The sequence below is a fragment of the Bos taurus genome, chromosome 1 (genome assembly GCF_002263795.3).
Source record: "Bos taurus isolate L1 Dominette 01449 registration number 42190680 breed Hereford chromosome 1, ARS-UCD2.0, whole genome shotgun sequence".
Taxonomy (NCBI): Eukaryota; Metazoa; Chordata; class Mammalia; order Artiodactyla; family Bovidae; genus Bos; species Bos taurus.
In genome coordinates, this window is record NC_037328.1 from 121,852,376 (window position 1) to 121,878,855 (window position 26,480).

General features: G+C 37.1%; 1 protein-coding gene across 1 annotated transcript; it reads left to right on the forward strand.

Annotated features, from left to right (window-relative positions):
• The first annotated feature begins 420 nt into the window (after window positions 1-420).
• PLSCR5 (phospholipid scramblase family member 5) lies at window positions 421-25,712 on the forward strand. Its single transcript, NM_001192535.2, has 7 exons — window positions 421-433; window positions 5,954-6,117; window positions 11,134-11,176; window positions 13,172-13,392; window positions 15,595-15,756; window positions 21,099-21,260; window positions 25,674-25,712. Exons 1-7 carry the CDS (start codon window positions 421-423, stop codon window positions 25,710-25,712), a joined length of 804 nt encoding a protein of 267 aa, NP_001179464.2.
• Window positions 25,713-26,480: the final 768 nt, after the last annotated feature.

The following is a 26,480-nucleotide window of genomic DNA, read 5'->3' on the forward strand; positions in this document are numbered from 1 at the left end:
TACAGGAGATTGCTAGAAATTAGAAAAATGAAATATTTCGGCTATTGCAGTGAGGGAAAAAATACATATTTCAAGAAATAATTTTTAAATTTTAAATGGAAATACGGTCCATAAAAATAAGCATTGCATATTTTCTTTCCTGGGTTTTTATTCTTTTCCAATTGGTCCTTCAGCCACCAAGTGGGATGATGGTTTGTGAGTAGTGTGTACTTTTTATGATGGCTTTGTCTCCTCCTGTTGTTCAAAATGATAAAACACAGCATCCGGAAGCTGCAAGGCTCTCCCTTCCTCTGGTGTTTGTAAGCTGACAAGAAGCAGACACCCTCTGAAGTTCTATGCCTGCTGTGTTTCTCTTTGCTGCAACAAGAAGAGCCTTTCTTTTAACCTGGCTGCCTTTGGATAAGTGACTCAGACATATTCATGGCCTCTAAAGGTAAGAGTAAATATAGACAGCTAATAATATTTCCCTTATGACTGAAAATATAGGTTGTAAGGTGTTACAATCAGTGAGATTGATACTTTAAAACCTGTCATTTAGTTCTTTGGAACTTTGTAGTTTTTAACTTTGAATGCCAAAGAGCATATTGCATTAAATATATTAAAAAAAAAACCAAACCCACTCTACCTAAAAGAATCCAAAAGTTAAGATATAAACAATGTTTTTGTTATCATAAATATAAACCTTAATGAGAAGAGCTGCAGAGCAAAATTTAGAATAGGAATATTTAATTCGAAACACAAGTTGATATTTCCAGTTTAAAGAGATTGGTAGAAAACTTTTCATACATAAGTTAAAAGTGTTATAGTTCAATATTTTTTAATTTCCTATCTGCTATTTAAAATATGTGATACAGGCATTTATTGTAGAGAATTAAACGTGTGTTCTCAGGAGATCCTAGTAAATTTAATGGACTAGAAGCAAATATTTCTGAACAACGAAGCAAAAATCTTTGAAAATTTATTTGATGGTAAATTATACATAAAAACTAAACAGAAACTAATTTAAGCAAACAGATTAATTAAAGACTTTGGGAGCGGGGACTGGTAAATTCTCCTCACATCCCTGAAAATGTAAATCTCATTAGTGCTGTCTCAAAGAACTGCTCAGAAGAAAAGGGATATGCTGCTTTTAGGTAATGAGTTGCAATCTCACTAAAAACACTTGTGAAATGATATAAAAATGAAATTATAATGTGTTTTCATTCCATTATCAGAAGAAGCCATTAAACTCTGAGCTCTAATGAACAGTTTTATCATGAAGAATTGTGATCAGTATAATTGGTGGAAACCTTTTAACCTAATTACAAATAGGATTAACAGAGTCCACCGATTTAAAATATCCTAAATTAAATTAATGATCTACATCAGAGAAATGTGTACACTTATTTGCTTCCTTTGTCAAAACACACTTAGGATGCTTTTTAACTTGAAACAAAGGAAGTAATTTTTTTTTCACTTTTTGTCACCATACACTAGTCTCTGAGTATCACTGGGAAAGTTCAAGCAAATTGTAAAATATAGACATGAAACTTCAAAATCATGAATTTTAATATATATGTGTCTCATTTTTATATTTGAAGACAAAATCTTGGCACATTCTTTCCTTCATTTAAGACTGACACTAAGACTCAGTCCGAAACATTTCATCACTTTATCAAGTAAGAGTTACAGCAACAACTGTAGCCTGTACGGTAAAGAGTTGCAGAGGATGTGAAATATTTATAAGCTGGTTATACATTTTTAAAACCGTAGATAGGAATTCAAAGCCAGATAGAAATTCAAAGGAGTTTCTTCTTCAACTCGTGGTCGTAGTCTTTGAAGAAACTTGTGACTAGAAAGCAATATTATGATCAAAATATGATTAATCTACCAAAAAGAGCAGTGATGTTCAGTAATGATAAGGGCTCAAGACTCAACTTAAGAGGTAAAACTTTAAGTAGAAAACTAACACTGTTTCTGCAACCCAGTCAAAATATTTAACAGATAAAGTGGGTAAAATATCTGTGAGAGGACCCTATAGAACTTAAAAATCTTGTTTCAGGGGGCAAGTCACTTTATCATATTTTTGTGGAGTTTTATTCAAATAGATTTAAAGACATTATTTATACTGTCATGATGTTTTCTGGCCCATTAATCTGTATTGGCAGTTAGCATTTTCCCAGGGAATACAGGCTAGTTGGACATTTCACACATTTCACAGGCAGTTCCGTCAGCACCACTAAATCAAAGGATAGTCTGGACTTTGGATGCCATTAGAACTGAAGAAATATTTGTGTGGTCTGAAGTCCCCTAGTTAGTAAAAACAAAAGCAATTTATGAACACTTTGGTCTCAAACTTAAAGTTTGAGAAAAACAGGCATTCCCAGGATGATCTAAACTGAACAGAAGCTTCAGTTTAGATCTTCAAAGGCTCTGCTACTCCAATGTAAGCCAAAATCCCAGAAGAGCAAGCAAGTGATCTCAGAATGGTGTTCTCAGAAGTGTCTGACTGAGCCTCACTTCCTAGTAAAGACTTTGGATGTGATCTGGGCTGCAGTACTTTAACGCCATGAAATCTAAAGACCTATGTGAGGAATGTAGAACCAGTTGCCAGACATTCAGTAACCCACCACATTCTGTCACAGCAAAATAATTTACAAGATAAATTTGGCGTAATTTGCTAATTTTTTTAACAGTAAAATTGACAAAAGAGAATCTAATAAACTTTTATCAGTTGTTATTAGAAATTAATCCCTACACATTTTTTTTTTTTTACCAATTGAAGGATAATGTGTGTACAGTTAAGTGCATAAAAGGCACCAAACTTAAGCTCTGTGATTTTTAAAATCAGGATGCGCTTGTGTAGCCACTACCCAAGATCAAGATATAAAATATTTCTGGCAGCTCATAAAGGTCCCTTACTATTCAATAGCCATATACTTCCATCTCTGAGATGAAACACTATTCTGAATTTTATCATTTTAAACTAGTGTTCCCCAGATCACAATTTTGTCTCTGTTCCTCTGAAAGTCAATAACAACAGTGCTTTTGGCACTACAGCCAATGAAAAGATGTGTGTACCCTTTTATTATTTTCCAGGCGCTATTGCTAGTGTGGCATTCGCTCCTCTCCCAAATCTGACAGTGTTACATAGGCTTCCTCTCAGTTTTCTCAGCTATTCACTCTTGGGGAGAGGTTCTCATTCAGGCCCCTTTCCCTAGAGCAAGAGGAATTCTGAAGCCTATATCCTTTGTGTCTGTCCCAGATCTGAGAGAAGTTCAGGATGGGGGACTTTAGGGAAGCAAATTGCTATAATACTGTCAGTATGGGGCTCTATTTTCATGGGGCCAAATGACAAGTTTGTTTCCATTCAGTCACACCCCTAAAGCATGTACAAATGCTAAATGTCACAGACTAGTATAATCTTAGAGATCCATTTTGTCTACTCCCACAACCTTATGGTTAAATAAATAATTGGACCATCTGGCAATTAATGTTCCTCATTAACATCAAATGTACACATGACCTTAATGAGCCAATTGTTCCTAGTAACAGTTTATGTTAGTGTCCAAAGGACCACACCTTGAAGCCTATATTCGTTCACCATTTTTTTTTTTTTTTTTAATCTCTCTCATGTGCTCATACAGGATATGTTTGGGAGACAATGAATGAAGAGGAATGAATACTATTCAAAAGAAAATCAGTCCTTTCTTCAAATTTACTCTTTAGAGGTTTAAAAGATTCAGAATAATACTGCCCCTCAACAGACACACACACAAATTACATGGACTTGGGTGTCAGTGCTTAAGAGAGACCATTTAAATCTACTGTGAATTGTAAAGCTGTTACTCCGATTTTAGTATAAGTACAATGAATGCTTATCCAAATCTTTGTGCAGCTGTCATAAATATCTTCCTCCTATTAATCCAGAGCCAGTTTTCCTTGTCCTTCCCATTCATAGGTCTTCAAAATAGTCTAAGTTTGTTGTTCATTGTTGTTCAGTCACTGAGTCTTTTCTGAGTCTTTGCGACCCCATGATCTGCAGCATGCCAGGCTTCCCTGTCCTTCACTATCTCCCAGAATTTGCTCAAACTCGTGTTCATTGTGTTGATGATGCATCCGACCATCTCATCCACTAAGTTACTTTTCTTCATAATGGCTCCTCTGATATTTGAAAACACATATCATGAACCTTGCTCTACACTACACTCAATCTAAAATAGCAACACGTAAATGAAATGAATGCACATGTGAGATGTCTGACAATATGACTTAATAAAGATGAGAAATGAGAACACAGATAGTCTTGAAAAAATTAATGGTATCTAATGAAGAAGACGGAGAAGGCAATGGCACCCCACTCCAGTACTCTTGCCTGGAAAATCCCATGGATGGAGGAGCCTGGTGGGCTGCAGTCCATGGGGTCTCGAAGAGTCAGACACGACTGAGCGACTTCACTTTCACTTTTCACTATAATGCATTGGAGAAGGAAATGGCAACCCACTCCAGTACTTTTGCCTGGAAAATCCCATGGACGGAGGAGCTTCGTGGGCTGCTGTCTATGGGGTTGCACAGAGTTGGACATGACTGAAGCGACCTAGCAGCAGCAGCAGCAATGAGGAAGATAGTCAAAGGTGGTCATGTGAGAAGAAAAGGGAAAAATAATAGTAGAAAGGTAATAAAGTATATTTTTAATGAAAAAGAAGAATTTTGCATGTACCCCTTATAGGTCATATGCATAATATCACATGGGCTCCAGATTAATGCAGGATAAATAGTAAATTTCCAAATTTCAATCTAATCGATATCTACCTAAGAGATAATCAAAATAGTAACAATTTTACCTGGCAATAATATAGAAAACAGGTGATTATTTGAAAAATCAAAGCCAAACATTTTATAATTTTCTAATTATTTTATCTTTTATAATGTTGGATAAGCTACAAAGGGATTAACACTGTCAAAAAAGATTTTGCTTGCGTATTGGGAAATCACAGCTAAATTTAAATAATACACTGCCCTTAAGAATCTCATAAATTAGTTTCAAATATTCCCATTAGTTCTCAAAGTATATATTGTTGGTCCCGCAGCATTAGTTTATCTGGGAACTTATTAGAACTGCAAATTCTCAAGCTCCATCCCCACTCCATCCACTGAATCAGAAAGTCTGGAGTGAGCCCAGCAATGTGTGTTTTGCTAAACCCTCCATGGTGGTTTTTGGTCTTCCCAGGTTGCACTAGAGGTAAAGAACCCATCTGCCAATGCAGAAGACATAAGACACGTAGGTTCGATCGCTGGATTGGGAAGGTCGCCTGGAGAAGGAAATGGCAACCCACTCCAGTATTCTTAACTGGCAACACCCATGGACATAGGAGACTGGTGGTCTATAGTCCATGGGGTCACAAAGAGCCAGACACGACTGAAACAACTTAGAGGCAGGCCAGGGGGTTCTGCTGCAGGCTAAAGTACAAGAACCGCTGAATTAAATCTATGCATAGTGGAATGACTGATGAAAAGAGAAAATAATCTTGGAAATTATGAGGCAATTTCATAATATTTGAAGAAAGGAGAATATACCCAAAAGTCATTAAGTATGATTCAAAACGTATGTCTAAGGTCATCCTTTTATGAGTAGAGAATACCTAGTTTCTTTAGTCATTGATTTTCCATTTGTAGTTTATAATCTTTCAGTTCTTTGAGTAGAAGTTTCACTTGCTTTCAAAAAACATATTTTCTAAAATGATTTATTTTGCCCAAATTATCCAACTTTTTCTCACAACTACATTCCTTTTTCTCTGGGTTCAAGATGAAGTGGTGGTGACAGTGAATATAGAAAATGAAGGAAGGGGCACTGAAGCGAGAGGCTAGGTGGGAGATACTCTACCGTGTGAATTAAGCAGCAGGAAATATTACAAGACGACTAAATAAAATGGTCTACATTTACATATGGGCTGGAACTGTCATTCTCTTGCAGATGCAGAGAACCAAAGAAGCAGAGGTCCGCCTGGCTTTCTTCCGGGAGCTTCAGACCCAGACCATGGTCTTCACATCTTACCTTCCAATCCAGGGGACCAAGTATGGCAGCGGGGTCCCCCTCCACCAGGGAATCTCCCTCCTGGTCTAGAATATTTAAGCCAGGTGCTTCTCTCTCTCTATTTCTGCAAAGTTTTTTTCCCTTTAAGACAAATACAAACTTGGTTTCTTCCCCTCCAATCAAGACTAAAAACTTCAGCAAATAACTTATTGAAGTGAGAAAAGCATTATACAATCTGTCTTTTATTTATTTCTATTACTTGTCAAGAAACTTTTGCCTTGTTTTATAACCACTTCTATTTTCCTTATTTACCTGACACAGAGAGAAGACTAAACATTTTTGATTGAGCTGTTTAGCACCTTATCCTTCTTCTCCTCATTGCTCAAGGTGTCAGCAAATTTAAATCCTAGAGGAATTGTCTAATATGTCTAGTCACTTACAGTTATTTAATTAAAGGATATTAATTGAGTACCTGCTATAATCAAGGCACATAAATGGTATAAAACCTAGTTCCTCTCACCCAAATGTTCTGCAACCTTTTTGGCAAAGACAAAAAAATATTGAAAAAACATTTTGTCAACAATTAAAAGTGTTGACTTTTAATTTGGGCAGGTGTACAGAGAAGAGAGGGCTTCCTTGGTGGCTCATGGGTAAAGAATCCACCTGCAATGCAGGAGACACAGGTTCAATCTCTGGATCAGGAAGATCCCCTGTGAAAGGAAATGGCAACCCACTCCAGTATTCTTGCCTGGGAAATCCCAGGCAGACAGAGGAGCTGCCTGTGCTACAGTCCATGGGGTCGCAACAGTTGGACAAGGCTTAGCGACTAAACAATAAAAGAGAAGAGAAAGGCTGCTAAAGATCAACGTACTCAGGAGAGACTTTCTCAGTGAGTTGAGAGCTTAACATTGTCAACTGAATCTCAAAAGGTGGATGGAAATCCAAGAGAAATCAAGCTATCAAGTTAGCATTACTGTCTTCTGATACTTTTGCCATCTCTGAGCCAATTTGCTTGAAAGATCATATTAAGTATAGTCACTGTTCTTGTCATTGGAGGGTAAGCAGTGATTCAAGCCTTATAATAAATCAGTCAAGAAATATCATCTGAATTTTATGGCATATAAGGTGCAATTGATATTTGTATATATTATTGATGCTTTAATATTTATCTTACACACGATTAGAAATACACTAATATTGAGATATCAGCACATGTGCTGCAATTTTCAGCTTGTTTGGCACTCTTTCTAACTATAAAGTCTAACTCCTTTATCAAAATCAAATCTCTGTGTTAATTCCCTTAAGGTGCAAGAGATTTCTGTTATGCCTGATAGGGTTTAAGCTGCACACAGCATATGTTCCTGGGAAAATGTTTATAATTGCAGATGCCTTCTCCAGAAACCCACTGGCAGACAAATGTACTTTAGAGACTGGAGAGCTCAGGGAGATATGTAAAAGAGCTGGAAAAGCTAACCTACCATCTTCCATCTGCAGAAAGGATCAGCTGTAATAGCTGACTAGAGTTGATTAACTGCTGCAAGCTGTTTGGGAATGTTGTCAGACAAGGTTTCGCCAAGTATAAAAGTGATATACCAGTGCCAGAGGGCTGGGGTTTGATGATCACATATGGCCATCACATATTCTTCTTCCATCCATGAACGATGACATACCCAGAGCCAGATGCTTGACATGAACACACTTTTTTTTCATATTTGATAGAGATATGATCCCACTGGCTTCAGTTCTAAAACAAAGTCAATTTTCCAAATGTATACCTTTGGTACTCTTTTTCAGAAAACAAAAATATTTCACAAATTGGTGGGTATTTTCCTTCAAAGGGAATGGATTTTATAGTCTTTATACTAAAAGAACACATTTGCTTTAAAGCAGTGCATACAGAACAGGATGAATAAGCATTTAAAAAGTTTTTAATACTTCCAGTTTGTGAGAAACATATATATATACATATATGAAGAATTTTGTAAGCTTTTATCTAAAAACCACAATAAAATTATGAATATTTAAAAATAGTGCATGCTTCAATAAACAAACAGGAAAATATTCAATAAAAATGCTTCCAAATTAAAATCTCAATGTAAATATTTAAAAAATCACCTACTCTCTTTTAATCATTATTATCCAGTAACTATTGATAATCATGTTTTCACTAACAAATTGAAAATAAACTCCCAGGTGGCAAGTGTATGTGTGTGTCTGTGTATATGTTTATATACACATACATATAAAAATATTTGTATGTACATATATATTTACATATGTATGTGTATACATGTATGTTGTTCATGTATTATAGATTGTCCTGAGTCACTTCAGTCATGTCTGACTCTTTGTGACTGTATGGAAAGTAGCCCGCCAGGTTTCTCCGTCCATGGAATTCTCCAGCCAAGAATATTGGAGGGGGTTGCCATTTCCTTCTCCAGGGGATGGGATCAAACTATATTCATTCCAAGTTAAATTAACATATTCATAATAGTCAATAACATTTTATCCTATAAGCATCAAAGGATGACTTTTATTTAGTCACCTACAAATCAGAGTACTGAGTTAAAATTTATAAAGGCACATGTAAGATTCCATTTATTTTGAAGTACTAGGTTGACCAAAAGTTTCTTATGGTTTTCCTGTAACATCTTATGGAAAAATCCAAATGAACTTTTTGGCCAACCCAATACATATATTAAATTGAATCATTGATACCTGTAAGCCTGATAAATTATACATATGGATTGTTCATATATTTCCAAGGCTGTCATTTGGTGTCCATTCTGAAGCTTTCTTACTGTAGGAGTGCTCTGCTTGTCCTAACACCTGAATACAGGATGTAATCTGTTTAAAGTTTCCAACTATTTCTGGTCCATCAATTAATAGCAAAAGATGAAAAGGCTCTTTTGGACCACAGTTTATAAGTGGCCCAGGGCTACTTAAAGGAAACTAGAAGAACAACCAAAACCAGGACCCTCATATCCAGGAGGTTTGTCCACAGAGAGAGACCACATTCGAGGTTATTAGAGACGATGGGTGAGTATAAGAGTAAATAGGGAGGAAAGGTACTCAGAAGTTCCACAGTGTCACTTAAGAATTGTTTCTCCCAGTTCCTAAGATTAGTTAAGTTATGCTGGTACAGCAGAGTAGAGAGCAAGTTGAAATCCATGGTATCACTGCCTGGGTTCATATCCCAGCCTAACCACTTACAAGCTCTATGATCTTGAGCAAAACCACTTTCTTTCTCTGGGATTGTTTCCTCACATGTTACATGTACATTACATGTTACATGTAATGATATCCTGTTCTCTGATGTGTGTGAGGACTAAATCAGACACTATGTCAAATATCTAGCACAGTGACTACCTCAAGGTGGTCATTAAATAAACAACCACTATTATTAGATGTTAGAGATGCACATTTATCCTTTTCAGCCAATAGTCTCTAAAGTTCAGGGCTGAAACTTGATCCATGACATAAATAGTCAAAGTTCCTAAACTCAAACCTTACTTTTGCACCCCAAAACTTCTTCTCCATCTCTAAGTTATGCCTACACACTGGGGGGAAAGAAAGTGCTAGTCACTCTGTCGTGTCCAACTCTTCAACACCCCATGAACTATAGCCCACCAGGCTACAGTCCATGGAATTCTCCAGGTAAGAATACTGAAGTGGGTAGCCATTCCTTCTCCAGGGGATCATCCCCACCCAGGGATCAAACCCGGGTGTCCCTCCTTGCAAGCAGATACTTTACCATCTGAGCCTCCATAGATGCACTGCTAAATAATCATGCGTGCCCCTTCTCTTCTGTCAACCCTCCTTTTCCCTCAAAAGAGGAAAACAGAACTAACAACACTACATAACAAAGACCAATTCCGATTTCTTAAAGATTTAATTGTAGTTGTTTAAATATGTTCTAGAATATCTTATATCATAAATTATTTTTGTAAAAAATATATCTGTGAATCTTGGAGAGGAGGGCATATGTACACTCTTATCAGTAATAAGAAGAAATGATACTAGCTTTTACCTCTACCTCAGGATATACAAGAAGAATGAAGGAAATAAGATAATTTCATATTTTCAGGGTTTGTGATTGCCCAATCAATTCCAAATGTTAACAATTACTACATTTATTTGAAAGTTATCAGTGAGTTTGTTAATGTCAAAAGAGAATAAAGTGAAAATTTTAAGGCAAAATAGAAAATTAAGCATTCAAAAAGGCAATAATCAGTACTGTACTCAGTGCTCATGATTTTACCTTAGTGAATCTTTAAGTGCTGCATATGAAAATTAAAATATACACAGATAAAATTCATTCTAAGAACATATTTTAAATATTTCCTTAAAAAAAAACACATTTGTATTATATTCTGTTTAACACAGTCACATCTCAGCTACCTGTGACTAATTTATCTCTGTAAATTAACTTCATTTCTAATTGCATAGGCAAGTTTTAATGTGTCATTCATTTAGAAGCTAACTCTTTTCTGCTTAAACTGGTATTTTGTTGATAGGATTTATGGATTTTTCCCCCTTAGTTCAAAGAAAAGTGTGACTGAAGAAAGAAATTAAAGAATTGCCTTTCTCAGCTTTAACAGACTTTTCATCACAATCAGGAATGAGTTACTACCTGACAGAGTGAAGTAGTTAGGGCTGAGAGGAGAGGCCAAGCATGCAGATCATTACTGTTTGTATCCTCTTGGTTCATTTCTTTTAAAGAAAGAGAGAGTGAGAAAGAAGTTTAAAACCTCATAGGCATTCTTATTCAGAGACTGTTTAAAAATATTCTCAAGGGTATTGGTATAATTTCCAAGAGCTATCTTATCACCACAGGAAAAACACAGAGCTAACCACAGTTCCTATTCTTATTCAGAGCAATTTTGCTTTGAAATTTTCAAGGTTCTTGTAATTTTTACTTGAGTAAAAACCATGTTAGCTTTTTAAATTTTTTTCCTTCATTATAAAATGTGAGTTGTTTTCTACCATTTTCCACACAGAGAACATGAAAAACACCTAATTTCATGAGTCCAGTAAACAGGTTAATAGTAATAGCTGCAAAGGTTTTCAAAGACCTGTGATGTAATACTTTGTATTTCCTTCATGTCATCTTTTAACAGTTAGACCTGATAATTATACACCAGCAGGTGGAGCTTCTTGGAAGTAAGTACATTCTGTAATTATTAAAATTGTTAAATCATTAAAATTATTAAAGTATTTTATAAAGTTAAATGTTTAGGAGAGAATTAAATAAAAAAGAGCACTAGGTCTATTTTTTTTTCTGGGAAAGGTTTTTTAATTTATTTTTTAATTGAAGGATAATTGCTTTACAGAATTCTGTTGTTTTTTGTCAAACACCAACATGAATCAGCCATAGGTATACATATGTCCCCTCCCTGTTGGACCTCTTTTCCACTGAAAGTAAAATTATTAGTCTGATATACATAAGCCTAAAAGCATAAAACTCCCCAAATCTTTGATGATATTGTCATTAGGAATGTAATATTATTTTTAATCTTGAAGTAATAAAAGCTACTTGGTCATTTCCATGGCTGCTAATAATTTAAATTTTCTTAACAATTTCAGACATGGAAATTGAGGCTGAGACCAACAAAAAACCATCAAAATAAAGTTCTACTGTTTTATCATACTGTCAGTGATTCATCAAAAACCAAGTCATTTAACAGGGCACAAATTTATAATGCTGAATACTCAAATTACTTGAGTATGTTTGTCCTTAATATTCTAGATAACACCTAAAGTATGTCAAAATTGAAATAAATAGATAGCATGAAGCTGTAGTTCAGTTCAGTTCAGTCAATCAGTCGTGTCCGACTCTTTGCGACCCCATGAATCACAGCACACCAGGCCTCCCTGTCCATCACCAACTCCCGGAGTTCACTCAGACTCAAGTCCATCGAGTCAGGGATGCCATCCAGCCATCTCATCCTCTGGCGTCCCCTTCTCCTCCTGCCCCTAATCCCTCCCAGCATCAGAGTCTTTTCCAATGAGTCAACTCTTCGCATGAGGTGGCCAAAGTACTGGAGTTTCAGCTTTAGCATCATTCCTGCCAAAGACATCCCAGGGCTGATCTCCTTCAGAATGGACTGGTTAGATCTCCTTGCAGTCCAAGGGACTCTCAAGAGTCTTCTCCAATACCAAATTTCAAAAGCATCAGTTCTTCGGCGCTCAGCCTTCTTCACAGTCCAACTCTCACATCCATACATGACCACAGGAAAAACCATAGCCTTGACTAGACAGACCTTTGTTGGCAAAGTGATGTCTCTGCTTTTCAATATGCTATCTGGGTTGGTCATAACTTTTCTTCCAAGGAGTAAGCGTCCTTCAATTTCATGGCTGCAGTCACCATCTGCAGTGATTTTGGAGCCCAGAAAAATAAAGTCTGACACTGTTTCCACTGTTTCCCCATCTATTTCCCATGAAGTGATGGGACCAGATGCCATGATCTTCGTTTTCTGAATGTTGAGCTTTAAGCCAACTTTTTCACTCTCCTCTTTCACTTTCATCAAGAGGCTTTTTAGTTCCTCTTCACTTTCTGCCATAAGGGTGGTGTCATCTGCATATCTGAGGTTATTGATATTTCTCCTGGCAATCTTGATTCCAGCTTGTGCTTCTTCCAGCCCAGCGTTTCTCATGATGTACTCTGCATATAAGTTAAATAAGCAGGGTGACAATATACAGCCTTGACGTACTCCTTTTCCTATTTGGAAGCAGTCTGTTGTTCCATGTCCAGTTCATAGATATAGTAGTACCAAATAGATTTTTAGATAGAATCATTAGTTTCACTGTGAGTTGTCCCAGTAAATTCCATAACAATGACAGAATAATTTGAGTATGATCCTTCTTTAGAGCATTGCTTCCCTAGTTGTAAAGTACCACAAGTGTCCAAATAAGTCATATAACTGGAATCAAAATTTATCAATTGCACAGCTCTTTTCACAGAGTCTGCTTTGATTTCTATGGCTAAATCCTCAAAATTTAGAGTACAGAAATAGATTTGTCTGAAGAAGATACCATGTACTTAATAACTAATCAGTCATGCTGCTTTCTTCTAATAACACTACTATTTTTACTCATATAAAGGTTTGATACTAAGCAGTAGCATGATTTTGATAATTTTTTTTTTTTCTCCATTAGTGATACTGGGCACTGAGACCGCCAACAAATATGAGATTAAAAACAGCTTGGGACAAAGAATATACTTTGCAGTGGAGGAAAGCATCTGCTTCAACCGTACTTTTTGTTCCACTCTGCGATCATGCGTTCTGAAGATCACCGATAACTCAGGTCAAGAGGTGATTACAGTCAACAGGCCCTTGAGGTGTAACAGCTGCTGGTGCCCTTGCTACCTACAAGAGGTTAGTCACTGACCTGTGTGTGCTTTTATTTTCCACAATTGGAAAGGTTAGCAATTATTTCTTTAATAAATGACATGCAGCTGGCGATACAAGGTCATTAACCTTTCAATTGTTGAATTAGAATGTTGCTCCTTTAAGATCAGAACAGCTTAAGGATTTGGTGATTCACTAATATTTTTTTTTTTTTTTCATTTCCAATGAAAAACTATAGTGGCTTCCGTGGTGGTAACTTGGAAAGACAGCTCATGCATCATGTAAATGAGACACATCCTCCTGAATCTCTGTATTAGCTAGGTAATATCTGTAAGTTCCACCATTAAGCAGATCTACTCTTCATCTTCTCATTGGTACAAAGTTCAGGGAGTGCTGAGTGATACTAAACTCTCCTAAAGGAATCTCCTGGGTCAGTATTATTTTTAGAACAGTATCTCATGTTCCATTTACCCATTTATGACAAACTTCAAGGTTCAGCAAAGAGTGTGTTATTCTTCTAGAGGGAATCATTTGATTATTATATTTTAATATATAATAGATTTTTATCACCTTTTAGTAAATGTATAGTAATAACTTTCATGGACATGATGCAGTTAAGTTTATGTGGAATATATACCTACTTTGATTTCTTTGATATCAGGAACCTCTAAGTGAGAAGAAATAGATTTTACTCTCTACATTTTGCAATAGAGGAAACTGAGGCTTAGAGGGGCCTCACCTATGATCACACGTCTAGAATATATCATAAGAGGGATTTGATCCAGGTATCTTTTTTCAAACCCAAGTTTCTTTATTGAGGACCTATGTATAAATATTGTACTTAGCACAATGGGAAGTAAATATTAATACAGAACTCTCCTTAAGTAGAGAAGTTTCTAACAATATATGTTGAAGCTAATTCTGCAACTCTTTATAGGCAATTATCTGGTCAAGTGATAGGATTGCTAAGGTACTCAAATTCTTGCAGCCCAAGAATTTTCATCCTTTTACTGGGGATATTCAATATCTAATATGCCCCAAGATGCTAAAGTCAGTATAACCCAGAATATGCACCCATTATAACATTTCTGACAGTTAATATTTTATTTCAAAGTAACCCCATGTCGACGACAGAGGATGAGATAGCTGGATGGCATCACCAACTCGATGGATATCGGTTTGAGTGAACTCCGGGAGTTGGTGATGGACAGGGAGGCCTGGCGTGGTGCGATTCATGGAGTCGCAAAGAGTCAGACACGACTGAGTGACTGAACTGAACTGAACTGAACCCCATGTCACATAAATTAAACATAGGATGCATCCTAATACTGATTAGTATATTTTTAATTTGGTTGAAATCAAATCAATTACTTTAGAAGTGATCCTAGAACAAATCTACGTAATTCTAAGAAGTCTTGTTGAGAATACCTTTATCTATCCAAAAACACTACAGACATGCACATAAAACTATGAATTTAACAAGAAAAGACAAAGAGAGATCAGATGATGGAGAGTTGGCTTGATTTAAAAGCAAACAATATTCATCATTTTCACCCACTCCAGCTTATTTTATTAATACAAAGTATTTGAATTGGCTAAATAAATATGTTGAAATACAGTATTATGGACAATTAAGAAATTAGGGGGATGAATGATAATGGAGCAAAATACTAGTCAGCTCTGAAAATGCAAATGATATTCTTTTAATGCTTTGGACAAAATGAAACAGAAATCACATTGGTGTGTAACAACTGTAACTCTGCAAGAAGCATTTGTTAGCACAGAGAAGCTGAAGTTGATAAATCGAAGAGGAAAAAAAAAATTATAAGAATCAAGAAGTGAGGCTTAAAAATAGATGTGTGTTGTGACAACAACCAAGAGGGGATAAATATGAAGTATATTATAGGAAACAACTTCAATGCTTGTCCAACTATTGTACTTGGAACAGACATGGCAAAGAAGCCAGTATCCCAGGGTCAGAAGACAGGCCTGGGGTAGGTTTTCCTTAGGGAATGAAGATCAAAGACATGGACTTTTAGTGGATCATGAGGAACACATATCTATACAGTGAATTTCTTTGTTTCTAAAAATTATTTAAAAAATCCAGTATAGCATAGAAGCAGATATTTAGAATCTTTTATATACTGTTTAGAAGTAAGCAGACATTGTAGTAAAATTAAAATACAATAACCTTAGGAAATCTTATTTTATTATTATCTCTTCCTACAGTTAGAAATCCAAGCCCCTCCTGGTTCTATAGTTGGTTATGTTGCACAGAAGTGGGACCCCTTTCTGCCTAAATTCACAATCCAAAATGCAAACAAAGAAGATATTTTGAAAATTGTTGGTCCTGGTGCAACATGTGGCTGTTTTGGCGATGTGGATTTTGAGGTATGATTGACAAATGAAGGACTGTTTCACTTAGGTCCTGATTTTTTGCAACATAATTCAATTTTTTAAATGTTCAAATCATGAAATATTTCTGAAATAAATTCAGAAAATAATATATTTGTGAAATAATGGAATAAGTAATATTGTACATGCCCATAATAACTCATAATTCCAGAGATAAGTTCAAGAATTTTTTTTTAGAACATACTACAAAAATTTGATGTGTGTGGAATTATAGCACCTATGGTATAAAGCAAATATATTTAGTTTAGAATCACTGAAATCACATCTTCTTTCCTATATCCCTGGTGGTAACATATCCCAAATCTGATCTCAAGAGCACACTCCATTAAAATATCATTAATTTAAAAGCTATGTAAGTAAGACTTGCTAACTTCATTTTGTATAACAATCTATTCTCATATAAACATATGTGTGTAAATCAGAAAGCAGTAAGTACTTGCAAATTCAATGTGTAATATGAACTATCTTAGCAGCTTTGTTCAGTTGCTAGGTGGTGTCCAATGCTTTGTGACCCCATGGACTGCAGCATGCCAGCCTTCCGTATCCTTCACGATCTCCCAGAGTTTGCTCAAATTCACATCCATTGAGTTCGTGATGCTATCTAAACATCTCATTTTCTGCTGCCCTCTTTTCCTTTTCCTTAACAGTTTTGCCTAGAAATAAATCTTAGAGGAAATAGTCTAAAGTATGTACTCCTCAATTATAAGGCTTATTTTTATTCTATACTCTTAGGAAAGTTATGCCAAGAATTTTTGGAGTTATGACAGCCCATTTTGTAAAATGTACATTGTATTCTAGGTGAGTCATGTGCCCTGAAATCCTGTAAACTTAATGTCCTATGTGAGATACACATGAATGAATAGAGTGAATAAACAAAAAAGAAATACATACTTTAGACTATTTCCTCTAAGATTTATTTCTAGGAAAAACTGTTAAGGAAAAGGAAAAGAGGGCAGCAGAGAATGAGATGGTTAGATAGCATCACCAACTCAATGGATGTGAATTTGAGCAAAATATTATACAGTGGAAGTGAGAAATAGATTTAAGGGACTAGATCTGATAGATAGAGTGCCTGATGAACTATGGACTGAGGTTTGTGACATTGTGCAGGAGACAGGGATCAAGACCATCCCCATGGAAAAGAAATGCAAAAAAGCAAAATGGCTGTCTGAGCAGGACTTACAAATAGCTGTGAAAAGAAGAGAGGTGAAAAGCAAAGGAGAAAAGGAAAGATATAAGCATCTGAATGCAGAGCTCCAAAGAATAGCAAGAAGAAAAAAAAAAAAAGCCTTCCTCAGTGTTCAATGCAAAGAAATAGAGGAAAACAACAAAATGGGAAAGACTAGAGATCTCTTCAAGAAAATTAGAGATACGAAGGGAACATTTCATGCGAAAATGGGCTCAATAAAGGACAGAAATGGTATGGACCTAACAGAAGCAGAAGATATTAAGAAGACGTGGCAAGAATACACAGAAGAACTGTACAAAAAAGATCTTCATGACCCAACTAATCACGATGGTGTGATCACTCACCTAGAGCCAGACATCCTAGAATGTGAAGTCAAGTGGGCCTTAGAAAGCATCACTACGAACAAAGCTAGTGGAGGTGATGGAATTCCAGTTGAGCTATTTCAAATCCTGAAAGGTGATGCTGTGAAAGTGCTGCACTCAATATGCCAGCAAAGTTGGAAAACTCAGCAGTGGCCACAGGACTGGAAAAGGTCAGTTTTCATTCCAATCGCAAAGAAAGGCAATGCCAAAGAATGCTCAAACTACCGCACAATTGCACTCATCTCACATGCTAGTAAAGTAATGCTGAAAATTCTCCAAGCCAGGCTTCAGCAGTACGTGAACCATGAACTTCCAGATGTTCAAGCTGGTTTTAGAAAAGGCAGAGGAACTAGAGATCAAATTGCCAACATCTGCTGGATCATTGAAAAAGCAAGAGAGTTCCAGAAAAACATCTATTTCTTCTTTATTGACTCAGTCAAAGCCTTTGACTGTGTAGATCACAATAAACTGTGGAAAATTCTTCAAGAGATGGGAATACCAGACCACCTGACCTGCCTCTTGGGAAACCTATATACAGGTCAGGAAGCACCAGGTTCAATGCACGATGCTGGATGCTTGGGGCTGGTGCACTGGGACGACCCAGAGGGATGGTATGGGGAGGGAGGAGGGTTCAGGATGGGGAACACATGAGAAATTAAAAAAAAAAAAAAAAAAGAACTGGACATGGAACAACAGACTGGTTCCAAATAGGAAAAGGAGTACGTCAAGGCTGTATATTGTCATCCTGCTTATTTAACTTCTATGCAGAGCACATCATGAGAAATGCTGGGCTGGAAGAAGCACAAGCTGGAATCAAGATTGCTGGGAGAAATATCAATAACCTCAGATATGCAGATTACACCATCCTTATGGCAGAAAGTGAAGAGGAACTAAAAAGCCTCTTGATGAAAGTGAAAGTGGAGAGTGAAAAAGTTGGTTTAATGCTCAATATTCAGAAAACTAAGATCATGGCATCTGGTCCCATCACTTCATGGGAAATAGATGGGGAAACAGTGGAAACAGTGTCAGACTTTATTTTGGGGGGATCCAAAATCACTGCAGATAGTGACTGCAGCCATAAAATTAAAAGATGCTTACTCCTTGGAAGGAAAGTTATGACCAACTTAGATAGCATATTAAAAAGCAGAGACATTACTTTGCCAACCAAGGTCTGTCTAGTCATGGCTATGGTTTTTCCAGTGGTCACGTATGGATGTGAGAGTTGCACTGTGAAGAAAGCTGAGCGCCAAAGAATTGATGCTTTTGAACTGTGGTGTTGGAGAAGACTCTTGAGAGTCCCTTGGACTGCAAGGAGACCCAACCAGTCCATTCTAAAGGAAATCAGCCCTGGGTGTTCTTTGGAAGGAATGATGCTAAAGCTGAATGATGCTAAAGCTGAAACTCCAGTACTTTGGCCACCGCATATGAAGAGTTGACTCATTGGAAAAGACTCTGATGCTTGGAGGGAATGGGGGCAGGAGCAGAAGGGGACGATAGAGGATGAGATGGCTGATGGCATCACCGACTCGATGGACCTGAGTCTGGGTGAACTCCAGGAGTTGGTGATGGACAGAGAGGCCTGGCGTGCTGCAGTTCATGGGGTTGCAAAGAGTCGAACACGACTGAGCAACTGAACTGAACTGAACTGAACTAAGAGTTTTAATATTTATGGTATTGTTTTTTAGTCGCTAAGTCATGTCCTACTCTTTGGCAAACCCATTGACTGTAGCTTGTCAGGCTCCTCTATCCATGGGATTCTCCACTCAAGAATACTGGAGTGGGTTACCATTTCCTTTTCCAGTGGATCTTCCTGACCCAGGGATCAAACCACATCTCCTGCATTGGCAGGTGGATTCTTTACCAGTAAGCCACCATAAATCCCATTTATGGTATAGAGATGACCTAAGTAACTTCCTTTATTTTCTATCTTCTACTTCCACACAGAAAGTGAAAGTTTATATCACTTTAAGCCTTTGAATGAGAAACAGGGCAAGCAAATGAATAGTGGATAGTTTAATTCTAGATTCCTTCTAGTTGAAAAGAACTATAGACTTTTTCATGTGAAATTATTAGTCTGAATTTATGTGGTACATTAGCCCAGAGAAGTTTTTCAAATGAAAAATAGGACTTAGGTTAGTTATAAAGGAATGACCTTGTAAATGTCTGAGTATAACACAAAAATGAAATTAAGCAATGACTTGTAATATCTTCAAGAGATGGGAATACCAGGCCACCTGACCTGCCTCCTGAGTAATCTGTGTGCAGGTCAAGAAACAACAGTTAGAACTGAAAATGGAACCACAGACTTGTTCCAAATCAGGAAAGGAGCATATCAAGGCTATATATTGTCACCCTGCTTATTTAACTTATATGCAGAGTACATCATGAGAAATGCTGGAATGGATGAAGCATAAGTTGGAATCTAGATTGCTGGAAAAAATATCAATAACCTCAGATACACAGATGACACCACCCTTACGGCAGAAGGTGAAGAAGAACTAAAGAGCCTCTTAATGAAAGTGAAAGAGGAGAGTGAAAAAGTTGGCTTAAAACTCAACATTCAGAAAACTAAGACCATGGCATCTGGTCCCATCACTTCATGGCAAATAGATGGGGAAACAATGGAAACAGTGGAAGATTTTATTTTGGGGGGCTCCAAAATCACTGCAGATGGTGATTGCAGCCATGAAATTAAAAGACACTTGCTCCTTGGAAATAAAATTTATTACCAACCTAGACAGCATATTAAAAAGCAGACATTACTTGGCCAAAAAAGGTCCATCTAGTTAAAGCTATGGCTTTTCCAGTAGTCATGTATGGATGTGACAGTTGGACTATAAAGAAAGCTGAGCACCAAAGAATTGATGCTTTTGAACTGTGGTGTTGGAGAAGACTCTTGAGAATCTCTTGGACTGCAAGGAGATCCAACCAGTCTATCCTAAAGGAAATCAGTCCTGAATATTCGCTGGAAGAACTTATGCTGAAGCTGAAACTCCAATACTTTGGCCACCTGATGTGAAGAACTGACTCATTGGAAAAGACCCTGATGCTGGGAAAGATTGAAGGCGGGAGGAGAAGGGGATGACAGAGGAGGAGATGGTTGGATGGCATCACTGACTCAATGGACGTGAGTTTGAGTAAACTCTGGGAGTTGGTGATGGACAGGGAGGGCTGCCATGCTGCAGTCCATGGGGTCACAAAGAGTCAGACACAACTGAGTGACTGAAGTGAACTGATAATATTTAAGCAAATCAGTAATTATAAAATTTTACCAATAAAAAAATAAATTATACTTGGAAATTAATTTTATCTAAAAAATTTCCTCTAAAATCTTTCTCAAAAATATTCTTTCTTTGTTTCTTTTCTTTTTTTTTTTTTTTGCATGAAGAATTCAGATTTAAAATATGGACCTCAGGTAGAAGGATTATCATCATGGTTAGACTATGTAATTTAAACTATGTACCTGCTGCCATCTTGTGGCAGTCTGGCCTTAATTACTTATTGCAGTTAAATTCTCAATCCGCATACAGAAAGGAGAAAAAAAGATTATGATGGTTAAAAAAAATGTCAGAAAAACAAAATTCCTGAATAACAAACTGGAAAGTTAAATTTACAAACCTAAGATTATATAAAGGAATGAGTGCCATTGAATTGTCATTTAAAGATGATGAATAAAATTATTCTTATATGTCATGAAGTAAACATGGAAAAATGTAAAATCATAGGTTTCACCTTCAAATTTACAGCCTCTTATTTTCTTTTCAAAGGTGAAGACCATTAATGAAAAGCTTACAATTGGAAAGATTTCCAAGTACTGGTCAGGCTTTGTGAACGATGTTTTCACCAATGCTGACAACTTTGGGATTCACGTTCCTGCGGACCTCGATGTGACAGTCAAAGCAGCCATGATTGGTGCTTGCTTTCTGTTTGTAAGTGTGGTCTTAAAGATTGAGGTGGTTTATTTCTTTCCTTTTCACTTGTCAGTTATTACAGAGCCATCCCGTTTCACATAGTTTTTACCCCACAGAGTCAGTTTTATACACGGAAGGCTAGTTTGTGGCCAACAGTGTTTAGAAGTCAGAATGTAACAGCCTGCATTCATATTGGGTAGCCTTCCTCCAGTGGCCCTCAAACCCCCTCTTCTCAAGGATGGATTCCCTATCTACATCCTACTCATCGTTTCTCAATATTTGAATTAGCCTTCTCTTTCGACTTTCAACTTTTTCTTATTTTCACTTCCAGTGAAAAATATGTAAACACAAATAATCACATTATTTATCCTGGGTAAGGTTCAGGGCTGTTTAATTGCTTACCAAGGAGTCAGGTGATATTCAAAATGTGAAAAGTGCAGTTTTCTTGCCCTTCCAATAACTACACAGGTACGTGAGTAAACAGAGATGAGTTAATATATAGCAGTTTCTATTATTACAAAGATATAATGTCTTTGTCTTTTCTTCTCAATTTAACAATTTCATCAAAAACATTTTCTTCTAGATTGCTGATGAAAAAATCGAAGTCAAGTGATACTTGTGCCAAACTCTGACCTGATTTTCTCTGTTCCCCACTTTCCTTCTAATTTTTCCCTCATTGCTTACCTTTTTCAGCTCTTGCACTCACAAAAGTTCATGGAATTTTAAAGTAAACCTTCATTCTTCCTCTCATGTTATTCTTCAAGGCTTTAGGATCCTAAATCTTATGGTTATGTTAATATGTGCTACTGTGGGCAAAAAAGTGGTCCTATTTACTTAGGCTCTTCTAGAGACACTTGAGAGTTATATTAACTAAAAATAATTCCTTGGTGATGCCATTCATAGATACTTAGAGTTTAATTAAAAATAAATATAGTAGCACTTTTTCTGACAGCAGCTTTAGAGAAATTATTTTAACTTATTGATTCCCTATCATGGGTAGAGATAGAATTAATATCAATACACAGAGTGCTAGGCTTTTATACTAAGTTGTCTCTTACTCCATTTTCATCTATAAATGTAACCAAGTCCAGTCAATCTTTCCTGTCACCACATACTTTTTCATTTTTCCATTCTCCTTATCTGTTTAACAAGGCTTTTAATTTGTCACTTCCTACTCCCTTCTATTTTTTGACCATTCTGTATTTTGACACCAAACATACCATGCACATAAACATACTCCCACCCTTTTCCCAAAACCTTAATTTGACCTTCTGGTTAGTCCCCTTATTTAATGTTTATATTAAAAATATATTACCTTTAATCTGCCCTGCTGCTGCTGCTATTTAGTTGCTAAATTATGTCCAACTCTTTTGCATCCACATGGGCTATAGCCCACCAGGCTCCTCTGTCCATGGGATTTCCCAGTCAAGAATACTGGAGTAGGTTGCAATTTTCTTCTCCAGGGGATCTTCCTGACCAAAGAATCAAACTTGTGTCTCCTGCTTGGCAGGAGGATTCTTTACCACACTGAGCCGCCAAGGAAGCCTTTAATCTGCCCTACACATGTATTTTATATATTATTAACAAGCTGATGGCAAAAATGTCAACAATTCCCTATGACTATAGCACTGATTTGATTTAGGTCATACCTGAATGGTCTAGTGATTTTCCCTACTTTCTTCAATTTAAGTCTGAATTTGGCAATAAGGAGCTCATGATCTGAGCCACAGTCAGCTCCCGGTCTTGTTTTTGCTGACTGTATAGAGATTCTCCATCTTTGGCTGCAAAGAATATAATCAATCTGATTTCGGTGTTGACAATCTGGTGATGTCCACGTGTAGAGTCTTCTCTTGTGTTGTTGGAAGAGGGTGTTTGCTATGACCAGTGCGTTCTCTTGGCAAAACTCTATTAGCCTTTGCCCTGCTTCATTCCGTATTCCAAGGCCAAATTTGCCTGTTACTCCAGGTGTTTCTTGACTTCCTACTTTTGCATTCCAGTCCCCTATAATGAAAAGGACATCTTTTTTGGGTGATAGTTCTAAAAGGTCTTGTAGGTCTTCATAGAACCATTCAACTTCAGCTTCTTCAGCTTGACTGGTTGGGGCATAGACTTGGATTACTGTGATATTGAATGGTTTGCTTTGGAAACAAACAGAGATCATTCTGTTGTTTTTGAGATTGCATCCAAGTACTGCATTTCGGACTCTTATGTTGACCATGATGGCTACTCCATTTCTTCTAAGGGATTCTTGCCCACAGTAGTAGATATAATGGTCATCTGAGTTAAATTCACCCATTCCAGTCCATTTTAGTTCGCTGATTCCTAGAATGTTGACGTTCACTCTTGCCATCTCTTGTTTGACCACTTCCAATTTGCCTTTATTCATGGATCTGGCATGGGAAATAGATGGGGAAACAGTGGAAACAGTGTCAGACTTTATTTTTGGGGGCTTCAAAATCACTGCAGATGGTGACTGCAGCCATGAAATTAAAAGACGCTTACTCCTTGGAAGGAAAGTTATGACCAACCTAGATAGCATATTGAAAAGCAGAGACATTACTTTGCCAACAAAGTTCCGTCTAGTCAAAGCTATGGTTTTTCCAATGGTCATATATGGATGTGAGGGTTGGATTGTGAAGAAAGCTGAGCACTGAAGAATTGATGCTTTTGAACTGTGGTGTTGGAGAAGACTCTTGAGAGTCCCTTGGATTGCAAGGAGATCCAACCAGTCCACTCTAAAGGAGATCAGCCCTGGGTGTTCTTTGGAAGGGATGATGCTAAGGCTGAAACTCCAGTACTTTGGTCACCTCATGTGAAGAGTTGACTCATTGGAAAAGACTCTGATGCTGGGAGGGATTGGGACCAGGGGAAGAAGGGGACGAGGATGAGGTGAGGTGGATGAGGTGAGGATGAGGTGGCTGGATGGCCTCACTGACTCAATGGACGTGAGTCTGTGTGAACTCTGGGAGTTGGTGATGGACAGGGAGGCCTGGCGTACTGCGATTCATGGGGTCGCAAAGAGTCGGACACAACTGAGCGACTGAACTGAACTGATAGCACTGACTGAAGTAACACCCTGATTATCTGTAAAGATAACTTTTTTACTCCAGGGTCTTAGAGAGAAACATACTTACTGAGACTATCAGACAGCATTCCATCCATTGCTTTTCTTTTCCTTTTTACCATAATATTATAAAATATTTGCACTTTGCTCTTGGTCAATATTGAAGAAGTAAATGGCAACCCACTCCAGTATTCTTGCCTGAATTCCATGGGCAAAGGAGCCTGGCAGGCTACAGTCCATGGAATCACAAAGAGTCAGACATAACTGAATGACTATCACTCACCCTTGGCCAATATAGCTTTTAAAACAATTTGTCACCAAGAATTATGTTTTTAATTTGTAAATGCTGTCTCCATTTTATTACCTTGTGGTCAGAAATCTTTAGAAGTTGCTGATTGGAGGATATTCCCTGATCCAAACAGCAAAAGTCACAAGTATTCACAAGTAATTTGGTCTTTTGTTTGAGACTGCTGCTGCTGCTGCTGCTAAGTCGCTTCAGTTGTGTCTGATTCTGTGCGACCCCATAGATGGCAGCCCACCAGGCTCCCCCGTCCCTAGGATTCTCCAGGCAAGAACATTGGAGTGGTTTGCCATTTCCTTCTCCAATACATGAAACTGAAAAGTGAAAGTGAAGTCTACCACTGCATAATCCACCAAGTTCCCTCAGGTATAGTTTTCAGTACTTTCTCAGATGAAAGCTGAGTTACCAACCACATGGTCCATGATGACATGTCTTACTCTTGTTTAAAGGTCCGTGTCTATTACAGCTTCTCATGATGACCCAGACTATCCAAAAATCTAATTTTAAAAACTCTTGACCACCCCCAAATTTTGCCTGGTGATATCATGCTGATTCAAATAAGCTTTCCAAGTTACTTGCTGCTGCTGCTGCTAAGTCACTTCAGTCATGTCCGACTCTGCGACCCCATAGATGGCAGCCCATCAGGCTCCCCCGTCCCTGGGATTCTCCAGGCAAGAACACTGGAGTGGGTTGCCATTTCCTTCTCCAATGCATGAAAGTGAAAAGTGAAAAGTGAAAGTGAAGTCGCTCAGTTGTGTCTGACTCCTAGCGACCCCATGGACTGCATCCCACCAGGCTCCTCCATCCTTGGATTTTCCAGGCAAGAGTACTGGAGTGGGTTGCCATTGCCTTCTCCATTCCAGGTTACTTAAACTCTGCTAATTAGATATGTGAGTGTCATGAAGCTTAAAACTTTCTGATTTTTCTCCTCCTGATAAATCACATGTTCCTGGAACATCACTGGGAAACATAATTGCCTTATATAATCAAAGCTTCCATGTAAGACTCTTGATCTTAATTGTTGTTTTTTTGTCAATTCACTCATATTCCATTTATTTATTTGTAGGATTTTATGTTCTTTGAACATTCACTGGCTGGATTATAACAAGCAAGATGACAAAAACAATAAAATATGCAGAATGTATTTCAGTAAGTAAAAGGCAAGTTTAAATGATCTCTTTCCCTTTGAAGAGGTCTATATTTGACGCTGTCTAATTCTTTTTCATTTTCTTTTAGAAATCCCCTGGGCTCTGGATTTCATTTCTGAATGGTTTGACTATTGGCTTTTTTCTTTTTTTGTAACAAAATGTTAATTACTATATTTATTAAAGCATAATGTAATGAAGCAATTATCTGCTTGTGAATGCATGATAACTAAAGACAAGATGACTGACCGTAGCACAGTGGTGCTTTGAGAGATTACCATTCTTTCTTTTTATCCTTTTGAAGTTATTGCATGGTAAGCATGAAAGATGAGAGCTAAGGCTTACAGCATCACTGATGAAAATTCAATGTTTAGAGAGCACTTTGAAGTTTTTCTGGTAGAAGGACTGGTTACTAATCAAAAGGACAGGGTTTCTAAAGTATTTTTTCATAAGCAGTCTTTTCTGCTTTGTTTATTAATCTTCTTATAGTAGAGAGACATTTTTACATTATAATGAAAAAGCTAAAAGTTGGGTAAATAATAGGTTTAAAGATGAGACAGCAGATGAAATCAATTTGTTCTAGTGGCAAAAGGTACAGTTACATTCCATAAAAAAGGTAATATTTACAAATCAAAGTATGCTTTACATACATGTATGTGCTAGGGATATAAATAAGCATATTAATAAACTTCTAAGCTAGTAAAAGCAGTAGTACAGAGCAGGAACTT